This window comes from Aphidius gifuensis, linkage group LG1, assembly GCF_014905175.1.
Source record: "Aphidius gifuensis isolate YNYX2018 linkage group LG1, ASM1490517v1, whole genome shotgun sequence".
NCBI classification, from domain to species: domain Eukaryota; kingdom Metazoa; phylum Arthropoda; class Insecta; order Hymenoptera; family Braconidae; genus Aphidius; species Aphidius gifuensis.
In genome coordinates, this window is record NC_057788.1 from 26600427 (window position 1) to 26611755 (window position 11329).

At 25.6% G+C, this 11329-nt stretch overlaps 2 protein-coding genes and 1 long non-coding RNA gene across 3 annotated transcripts; all 3 read left to right on the forward strand.

Annotated features, from left to right (window-relative positions):
- The first annotated feature begins 32 nt into the window (after positions 1-32).
- Positions 33-4341, forward strand: LOC122858161 (catalase). The gene is made up of 7 exons (XM_044160885.1): positions 33-501; positions 2172-2340; positions 2402-2546; positions 2772-3102; positions 3182-3373; positions 3485-3721; positions 3825-4341. The coding sequence occupies exons 1-7, from the start codon at positions 115-117 to the stop codon at positions 4224-4226; spliced, it is 1863 nt and encodes a 620-aa protein (XP_044016820.1). The 5' UTR covers positions 33-114; the 3' UTR covers positions 4227-4341.
- Positions 4342-4577: 236 nt separating this feature from the next.
- Positions 4578-5536, forward strand: LOC122858168 (defensin-1). Its single transcript, XM_044160897.1, has 2 exons — positions 4578-5020; positions 5086-5536. Exons 1-2 carry the CDS (start codon positions 4954-4956, stop codon positions 5274-5276), a joined length of 258 nt encoding a protein of 85 aa, XP_044016832.1. The 5' UTR covers positions 4578-4953; the 3' UTR covers positions 5277-5536.
- A 1794-nt stretch (positions 5537-7330) lies between these two features.
- On the forward strand, positions 7331-9156 carry LOC122858175. The gene is made up of 3 exons (XR_006374281.1): positions 7331-7994; positions 8079-8753; positions 8832-9156. It is a non-coding gene; the product is annotated as an uncharacterized LOC122858175 (long non-coding RNA).
- The last annotated feature ends 2173 nt before the right edge of the window (positions 9157-11329 follow it).

The following is an 11329-nucleotide window of genomic DNA, read 5'->3' on the forward strand; positions in this document are numbered from 1 at the left end:
TATTAAATTTAATGACAATTTTTGTTTATTAAAAAAAAAAAATATATGAGCATCAATATACTAGGTTAAGAATAATTTAGAAAAATAAAATCATCAAAATTTCTAACGGTAGTCATGATAAAAATAGGCAATCAAAGTGTCAAAAGAATATTTTGTAAACAAACAAGCTTGTTATCAAATTATTATTATTATAATCCTTGTCGATTATACCAGGTTGTCCGGGTGTTTGAATTATTTTGCAAACAAATACCTCCTACTTTCTCCCACCAAAGACTAATAAGCACAACCAATAAAAGACTATTCATTTTACAAGCCAAGAGTACTACGTTGTGGACAGCCTTGCACAAAGCCGGTCTTCATTATTATTATTTATCATATAAAGTACAATTAATAAACGTAAAACATTGCAACTATTCGTGCAATAATAGTAAAAAAAAAAATATCAATATGGAAAGAGATCCAGCATCCAATCAACTCATCGATTATGCAGATCAAATAAAGGTAATCATTTTCATCAAAATTTATCAAATAATAATTAAAATAAGAATAAAATATTTTGAAAGGTTAAAGTACAGTTATATCATGTTGGTGTATTTATATTTACACACACGCAACGAAAGAAAAAATTGATCGTGGCTTGTAGAGTTTAATTTTTTTTTTCTACAGCTTGTCTATGTCAAAAAAAATAATTAAAAAAAATAAAATAGCCAGCGCCTTGATGTTACATTTATTAATATTATTATTATATATATATTTTTTTTGTGAAGATAAGTGTTGCTATCAAATGCTAAATATTTATTCAATTCAGTAAAAAAAATTATTTACCATTTATAGAGTAAAAGATTATCTATATTTAATCTCATTTTTTATTTATTATTTTTATTATGTTGAGAAAAAAAATCATCAAGTTTATATTATATTTAATATTATTGTAAATAATTTTTTTTCTTTATCAACAAGTATATTGGTATCGAAAATAATTGTTCTCTATTAGCAGCTGAATTTATATTTTATTTATATTTTTTGTTTTTAAATTCAACTTGTTAACGAGCTAAGTTGTCAACAAGTTTTAAAGTAGCTTCGTTCAATATAATACAATCAATTAAAAAAAAAAAAAAATAGATAATAAATATCTTATCGCTTGAGTTTTTTTTTTTTTTTTTCATAAATAAAATTGAATTTATAAATTTTCAATATTGTTTATGATTTTTAAAATTTGTTTACCATATTTTTAAATGTAAAATTTAATATTCTATTTATAATTAGTATATAATATTCTAATCTATGTAAACATTGGAAAAAAAAAATAATTAATTTTAGTTGTATTTGAGTCATAACGTTAATGTATTCTCAAGGTAAGATGATTATTATTAATTTATTTTTGTCTTGTTAGAATCAATGCATACATCATAATGACTGATGCAATCAGTTTTGAGTCAATCGAAATTGATTGGTTTTCGCTTATAATCGAAATTTATAGTGGTCAGAATATGCCATCCTTTTCCTATCCATTATCTCATGCAATATTTCAATTTTGGTAATATACATACATGTATGACAATTGTCAAATGCCATATTGATGATTGAAATATTGCCTCAGGTTGTTAAAATATAATCATCATAAAAATATGAAAATTTATTAAATATTCATGTCCTAGTTTTTTAATTAAATTGCATTATTTTTTATAAAATATAAAATCAATATTTAATCTTCAGGCAAAATCTATTTCATGTCACATTATCTATTATTATTTTTTTTTTTTTATTTATCATATTTTTCTATTTATTTTTTATACTTATCAATGACTCATCATATTCTGATGAATAAATAAAATTTGAGAAAAAAAATTCATTTTTTCACACTGCTGAGTCGTTTAAGTGTACTTGAATTATTTATTTTAATTTTTTCTAGAAAATATTACTCAAGTTATTTAATGAAATTAACATAGGTTTTACCACTGTCAATAACTTATTAGTCATATATAATTGAATTGTTAATTAAACAATGGAAAAAACCACAATAATTTATTTTATTTTCAAAATAAATTTTAAAATTTTTAGTGGGTATTTTTGATTGAGTAAAAAATATTAATAAGTAGGTCAATATGAAAATAAAAATGATGTAAAATTTATAAATTTATATATAATAATTTAATTTTTATTGATTACAGGGTAAACCACCTGTTTTGTTAACTGGAAATGGCGTACCAATTGCTGACAAGAAAAACAGTCTTACAGCAGGTCCACGTGGGCCATTGCTTCTTCAGGACTTTGTTTTTCTTGATGAGATGTCTCATTTTGATAGAGAAAGAATACCCGAAAGAGTGGTTCATGCAAAAGGTAAATTATAATTTAATTTTTTCATTATTAAAAATTATTAATACAATTAATTTAATTAAAGGTGCTGGTGCATTTGGATATCTTGAGGTGACTCATGATATATCAAAATACACAAAGGCTAACGTACTTCAAATGGGCAAAAAAACACAAATTGCAGTAAGATTTTCAACTGTTGGTGGTGAGAGTGGATCAGCTGATACAGTGAGGTGAGAATTTTATTTTTTAATTTTAAATTTATATTATAAAATATAAATATTCTTTTGTGTTTAAACATAAATAAAAAATAATTATTTTTTATTTTGAAATAATGTATTTTAATTTTCACAAAATGAGAGTTTGATATGGATGAAAGAACAAGCGTGTAGTTTTATTTTTTTTTTATTTGCAATGAAACAATAAAAATTACATAACATTTTTCTAATTGTTTTTAGAGATCCACGAGGTTTTGCTATCAAGTTTTATACTGATGAAGGAATATGGGATCTTGTTGGAAATAATACACCAATATTTTTTATCAAAGATCCTCTTATGTTTCCAAGTTTTATTCATACACAAAAAAGAAATCCAGCAACACATTTAAAAGATTTAGATATGATGTGGGATTTTTTTTCTCTACGTCCAGAAACAACTCATCAAGTTTTGTTTTTATTTGCTGATCGTGGTATACCTGATGGATATCGTCACATGAATGGCTATGGATCACACACCTTTAAACTTGTCAATGATAAAAATGAAATGATCTGGTGTAAATTTCATTTCAAGGTATGTAAAATATTTATAAATATTAATAAATAGTTTTTAATTTTGAAAAAGTATATTTATATTTATTTATTTAATTTAGACCGATCAAGGAATTAAAAATCTAACAGTTGACAAAGCTGCTGAAATCGCATCATCTGATCCTGATTATAGTATTCGTGATCTTTACAATGCTATTGCAAAAAAAGAATATCCCAAATGGAATTTCTTTATTCAAGTAATGACAGACCAACAAGCTAAAAGTTTTAGATGGAATCCCTTTGATGTGACAAAGGTATGAGCTTATTATTTTCCAACCAACTCATTCACTTAGAATTAAAAAAAAAAGAGGGTATCTCATTATGCATTAAGCTTTTTGATAATAAAATTTTATTATTTTTAATAGGTGTGGTCACACAAAGACTTTCCATTGATACCAGTTGGCAAATTGGTATTAGACAAAAATCCTCTTAATTATTTTGCTGATGTAGAACAATTGGCTTTTGCTCCAGCTCATACAGTACCAGGTATTGAGCCAAGTCCTGATAAAATGCTTCAAGGACGTTTATTTTCATATGCCGATACACATCGTCATCGTCTTGGACCAAATCATCTTCAACTTCCTGTTAATTGTCCTTACAAGGTATTTTTATCATGTCCAAATAAAAATATAATATCATTAAATATTTCTTTGTCAAAAATAACTTGTGTTAATGATGATATGTATATATTTTTTTTTCTTTCAGACAATATCAGTAATGAATTATCAACGAGATGGCTTCATGACAGTTCATGGCCAGAGAAATGCACCAAATTATTTTCCAAATAGTTTTTCTGGACCACAAGAATGTCCAGCAGTTAGATCACCACCAGTTCCAATTATGGGTGATGCTGATCGTTATGAGCCTGTTAATGAAGATGATTTTACACAAGCTGGAAATTTTTATCGTAATGTACTTGATGCTGGTGCAAAAACTCGTCTTGTTGATAACTTGGTTGGAAGTTTGTTCAATACATCAAACTTTATCGTTGAACGTGCTATAAAAAATTTCTCTGGAGCTGACATTGAGCTTGGAAAAAGATTAGTTGAAGGTTTAAGAAAAAAAGGAAAATCAATCAACATCTCTGGCAAATCATCAAACTTGTAAAAACTTGGTCTTGTTGTTTTGTTTTGCTTTTTTTTTTTCTAATGTTGTTTTTGATTTTGTTATATATTGATATTCTATACTTAATTATTTTTCTATTCAAGTTTCCAAGAAGGCATAAATTTTTGTTATTTAAATTCTTTTCACTTTGATGTCAATTATAAAATATATTTCTATTTGATGCACAAAAAATGTATTTTTTATTTTGTCTATACTTTATTTGCTTTAAAATTTTTTGATTTTATTTAATATGAAATTTAAAAAGAAAATAAAAAATTGTGAATGAATAACTGTTTTAAGATGTGTCGTAGATTAAAACATTCAAAGTACACATGTTATTAAAAATATATAAACGAATCAACGTGATGTTAAACTTCACAAAGAACAAAAAAAATTGCTTGATAAATTCATCTTTTTATTTGAGTAATTAATAACCAAGTGTGATGTGGCTGTGTTGAAAAATAAAACATTTCTGAGAAAACGTGTTAATCATGAGGTCATAGATGAATCTCACTTTATTAATAAACAAATTGTGTATGAGGAAAAATAAATTATTTGCAAAGTCAATACTTGTTCATATTTTCTTTTCAGGATAAAGCAAGAAAAAACATTCGAGACAATAATAAAATGCGATAAATAACCGGATCATTATGTCATATGATAATAAGTTGGGGGAAGATATCTCCTATATAAAGACGCAATCAATAACGCAGAAATTAATTCAAGTGCAATGGCAAAGTTAATTTTACTCGCGTTTTTTGTTGTAATTGTTGTTGTGATGGGCGCACCAGCTGAGGGTAAGTTGTATTATTTAAAAATTAATATTATAAAAATTTTATGGATCATTTTTTCAATCACTCAGAATACGAATCTTCTGTGGCTGAACATGAAGTTGAGCATGTTGAAAATGGACATGTTCGTGTTCGTCGTGTCACTTGTGATTTATTAAGTGCTGGAAGTTGGTTTCAAGACACTGCTTGTGCTGCCAATTGTCTTCGATTAGGAAACAGAGGTGGTCATTGTAGCAAAGGTGTTTGTCGATGCAGAAAATAAATTTGAAAACTTACTTAATCAGTAAAATGTACCAATGAATTTTATAATTACTAACGATAAAATAACGTTTATATGTTGACGACAGCAGCATGATAAATTAATAAATACTTGATTAAATCAGCATACTAATAAGTAATAATTATATTTAAAAATTAATATTTCGATTGTTTTTAATGATGATTCATCAACACTTTCAATTTATCAACGCATCTATCTATACAAAAATAGGGAAAAAAATAAAATGAAAAAAAAAAAAAAAATCCTGATAGAACAGGAGATGTGCATATAAATTCCTTTTGAAACTCCAAAAGCCTTTGATGAAGCAATATCCCGAAGCGCTCAAGCCCTAATTATAAAGTTCATGTTGTGGGATGGCCGCATGGAGGGCTTTGATGGACGCGTTGCTCTACTCTATCTACCTATCTATCGATATCATTACTCACACATTTTCATATAATCAATATTACTCGCTAGAGTTGTAGCACGTTACTTGGACTATTTAACTAAAATTGCAATATCGCACATAGATGTATATAGAGCTACTCATCTACAATATGTAATTTAAAAAATTATTAAAATTTCAAAATGCATAATGCCTCTCTTATGATGCACACAATATTTTAGTGGATTATTATTGCATTGTAGGGTCTTTATATTACACCACATATATAAAGCACGTAAATAATGTTTGACCCTTTATCACCTGCAACTTCAGTCTTTCATTAAAATCGAATTTTATTATTATTATTTTATTTTATTTTTTTCATCAAACTACCCCGTGGTCTGTGACCTCTTCTTTATCATCTGTGTACATGTATTCCCTTTTTCCTGCATATATATTATATATATCACGGATGTGACTCGAGTGACTTTCATAATCCTAGCTTCCAACTAAAAAAAAAATATAAAAAAATATTTTTGCAGGATACTTTTTTTTTTTGAGTGACATGACGAGTACTCTGGATTTTTTATTAAGAATTTCACCGAGGGAGGAAAGGAAAAACTACATCTGTGTAATTTATATATGTTTCTTTATTTATTTATTTATTTATTTTTTTGCTCTCTTTGAACTTTTGATAGAGAAGTATAGAACACTTGATGTCATCACGCTTGCATTTATGCACACGGAAGGGTTAAAATTTTCACTGAGGGGAAATTGGACATTTTTCATACATATGGCTGTTATGAAATATCCCTTCAATGTTTATTATAGTTTTTTAATTGTTATTTGTATGGGTAAACATATTTATTTATCTACTAGTTGTGATTTTTCTTTACAAATTTAAAATTCTAAATTTATCAATCAAATAAATTACTAAAGAATATAATTTTTCAGTTGATATAAAAATTATAAATATATTTTTTTATATATTTACAATAATAAAAAATTTATAAATTACATAATAACTTGACTTTTGGCAGGATTTTTTTTTTTGTTTTTTGAAAATAAATAACTTCTTGTTGTTTCAAAAGATGGCATTACTGATTCAATATTAAAAAATAAATATAGATACATGTATATTGACTTGCTAATTTGTTATTGAATTGAAAACTTTTTTGATCCAACAAAATAAATTTATGAAAAGAAATAAATTAAAATTTTTCAACAAGATTTAATTTAACTTTTTTTTTTTTATTTTTTCTTTCTTCAGTTATGAAGTAAATGAGGTACTAACTTTAGCTTGAGAAAACTTGGTTGTCCTCATCAACGGATTTTCCTGGTACCTGTCAGATTGGGTAACTTCTCGCTCGAAATAAACGTAATTTGTGTCTGGGAGGTGAGAGGAAGTGTCGAGTGATGAAAAGGAGTGCTAATATGCAAGAGTAACTCATATAGACGTAGAAATTATATATATACAAAATGCCCTAGGTCACGTTGTATTAATTTTATCACATAAATCGCATTTCTACACATCAAGTTAATACACATACTGTAAATTATTATTATCATCGAAACTTTATTTAATTAAATTAAATAAAACAAAAATTATTTTTTCAATATTTTTTATATTTTTAAAAACAAGAGATAATTAAACTAATTTCAATGTGTCTACAATTGTTTCATTTGTAATTATGCCTTCTATTTACTTGTTTATCTTTTATTAAAAATTCATAATATATCTATATATATACGTAATATGCACCATGTTAACATTACACACACACATATATATATAAATTGCTTTGAAATAATAAAACTCGTAGCAAATAATTGGGCTGTCAGTTTATCATGTGTGTTACTAATTAGTAGTTAAATTCAAAGCAACATGACAAGTCCTTGGATGAGTGACTTGAGAATACGAGAGAGGGTGAAAGAGAGCAAAAAAAATACGAAATAATTTTATGAAAAACAAAGTCATATTATGTACAATTGATATAATACATGTCTGTTTTTTTCATAAAAAAAAATTGAATTACTAATTAGTATTATGACAAGTGTTTTGTTTTAAATTATTTATCAAAAATTAAAAATAGTTATCAAGTATATTTACAGAACATGTGCAAAAATAATCAGGTCAATGAAAAATTAGATAAGAATTTGTGAGAAGGATGGATTTTGTATAAATATGCGAGATTTTATGAATTATTTAAAAATTGAGAATTCATTATTGCCTGAATCATAACTGTATATTTAAAAAATTATAAAAATTTATTTTGAAATGGGAAAAATAATATTCGCTATTTTAATAATTGCTGTTATGATTGAAGCGTCCAAAGGTCAGTCACGTTTTGTTTAATTTAAAAAAAAAAAAAAATACAAATTAAAATTATATTTTTAATTACATAATATTTTTGAAACAGTGTTGACAATTACATCAGAAGAATTTAAAAAACCAGATGATGATTCACTTCAAACTTTGAGTTCAACAAGCTGTAGTAAAAATACTATCGATGGTTGGACAAAAAATTTTATTTGTGGTGTAAAATGTATGATGATAGGAAGTAGATCTTTCTATTGTCAAAATGGGGAATGTCGATGTTGGAAATAAAATCTAATTTTAATATAATTCAATATTTTTTTTTTTTTATATTGATCTATTTATAATAATAAATTAATTTGTATAATTTTTTGCGTCTAATAATATTTATTTGAATTTTGATGGAGTGAGTGACATTTGAAGATATTGATTGAAGGAAAATTTTATTGATTACTTAAAAATAAATTAACTGATGCAATCAGATTGAGATAAAATTTAATGTTTTTATTTTTGACACAATCTAAGTTTTTCCATCATAACAAGATGAAACAGCAAAGAATAATTACGTCAATAAAAAATAAGATAACAGCAAAATCATAACATAACAATGAATTAAATTTTGTATAAAAGGTAGTGTTGATAAGTCACAAATCAATTTGACTTATTGGTCAAGTGTTATAACAGATATATTTCTTTGAAGAAAAAAAAATGGCAAAGTTAATTTTATTTGCATTTTTACTAGTGATGGTAATGGGAGTAATGGGTGTACCAGATGAAGGTGAGTTATATTTTTTTGGCTAATTAGTTTGTATTATTTATATGATTGTTTTGAAAATGTTATGAACATGTTATTTAGATTCAAGCGAAATTGATGGTCAATTAAACAGTGGAACAATTGATAATTTTCGAATGAGATGTAACCGTATGACTAGTGGTGTTTGTGAACCATATTGTACAGAGCAAGGTTACAAAAAAAGTCATTGCGAACACAATTATTGTCGTTGCACTATGTAAAGTGTTTGTGTCTTTATAAGTCATTGTTCTTACATGGATTTAATATATTATCTATAAATGGAAACTAACGGATAATCTTTTCTTTTTATCGTCAGTATGATTAAATAAAATTTTAATTCTACAAAGAATATTATTTGTTTGATTTATTGCCTCGGTATATTTTTAAATTTTTAATAATCATGTTCAAAATATTTATAAATAAATAGCCATTTTTATATTTTAATGTACAATTATTTCTACAATTTTTAAATCAGAAAAAATAAGGGAAAAGATAAAAAAAAACCTCGAAGCTTGAAATGAAATCATGCTTAAATTGAAAACTGATACGCTAATTAGCGAGAGTAAAAAAATAAAAATCCTGAAACTGGTTTTATTAATAGATTTTTTTTTTTTTAGTTGTTGAAAAATAAAAAAAAAAAAATAGAGCCTGCAATAGAAACCCATTCCAGTCTGTCTATAATTGGGATGATATTTTTTAAAAATTATTATTTTTTATCATTAATTCTGGTTTTATTAAAAATATTTTAGCTTCCATGAATTATTTATCTTTATAAAAACTCATAAAAAGTATGACGAATGATAAAAATTGTGATAGAAATTTTTTTTTTATAATATATATTTGACTGAAATTATAGGAAATTAAGGCCAATCCTCTTATTCGTGGGTAACTAATCCACCTGATTAAAAACTGAAACGTTGAAAAATATTTAATTTCCTACATTAAAATAATAATTTCATTTTTTTGTTTAATATAATTTAAAAATTACAACGAGATACAATATTAATTGTAACTTAACTTGTTTAAAAAAAGGAGAAGCATTAACTTTGTGTCTTTATATTTTATATTTTTCATTACACAATTACTTGGTTTAATCGAGTTTGTGGGTGTAGAGCAATTTTCAAGTCTTTTACATTCAACATTTACCTGTGTGTCTCGTCTCTTATTTTTATTTTTCGTCCACAATAATTTTCAGACAATTTTTTTCTCGGACGATTACACGGGCTAATTGGGAGCTCTGATAGATCCCTCAACATTTTACTCCTCTTACAATTTTCTGCCTCATTCACCGAGTGTTTTTTTTTTTTTGCTCGACTAAATAAGTGCCACAAGAATTCGGACAAAATTACAAATAGCCTTATCTATTTATGGTGTTTAATAATTATCACAATCAGGTTTGTTTATAACCTTCAACGAAAATTACATAAAACTAGTATGGACATGATGCTTTATAATGCTCAGTGGCTATTACAAAACAGCAATTTAAAAAAGTAGAAAATTAGAATTAAATGTATTAAATAGTAAAATTTAATTTAGTATTTTATTATCGTTATAGAGATAAAAAAATATATTGTAATTTTAATTTTTCAATAGTCGTTGAAAATTAATATTCAACTACCGCAACTTTAACGACGACACACCTGTCGAAGACGCAGACGACATCGAACATATATAAACTTACTTTAACGATGCGTTAAAATTGTAAAACTAATAAATATATGCATTACACAAATGAGACGTTAATCATTTACACTGCAATTCACCTGACTCATAAATTTCATAATACTTTTTTTTTTTTATTTTTATGTTTTTTAATTATAAAAAAAAAAAAATAATAATAAAACTTTTTTTAACCTTTGATGACAGTCAAAACATAAATTTAGAAGTTGAAAAAAAAAAAAAAAACCTAGTAATAAATCAAGAACAAGAAAAGGGTTGCCCATCTTGCTGGCTGAGTAAAAAAGAGAAAAATAAAAAATCAGGATTTTCGCCAAGTCTTGTGCATATCATGATGCGTTAACGAGATGCTGCTAAAGTAAAGAGAAAAAAAAAAAAAATGCAAATATACTGAGATAAAAAACAAAAAATGAGGTACAAAAATAAGGACAGAAAGACTAGAGTAAGTGAGAAAGAAATATATATATAATAATAAGAGATATGAAAGTCCAAAGTTGGAAAATATATAAAAAATTAAAAAAATATAATATATAAAATAAAATGGTAGTAAAAAAAATAATGAAAGAAAAATGAATCAGGGGGTTGAAGGATTTTTCAGGGAAGCTGATTGGACATGAACAAAAAAGGATGAAAAATACAAAAAAATAAAAAAGAAATATAAAAATGAGGAAAAATGGCAAAACGACAAGGAAAAATAATAAAAAAAAAAAAAACGTGGAATTATGAGGGACTTCAGGTTTTTCGTCTGAGGGAAAAGAGAAGAAGACTATGATGTGAATGTACATGCGTTTTACTTTTATCAAAAACCATTCACACACGGTCTTGTCTCTATGCAGTGTTTTATACAAGCCAGCATCACAAAAGCCAGAAATGCATCACATAAG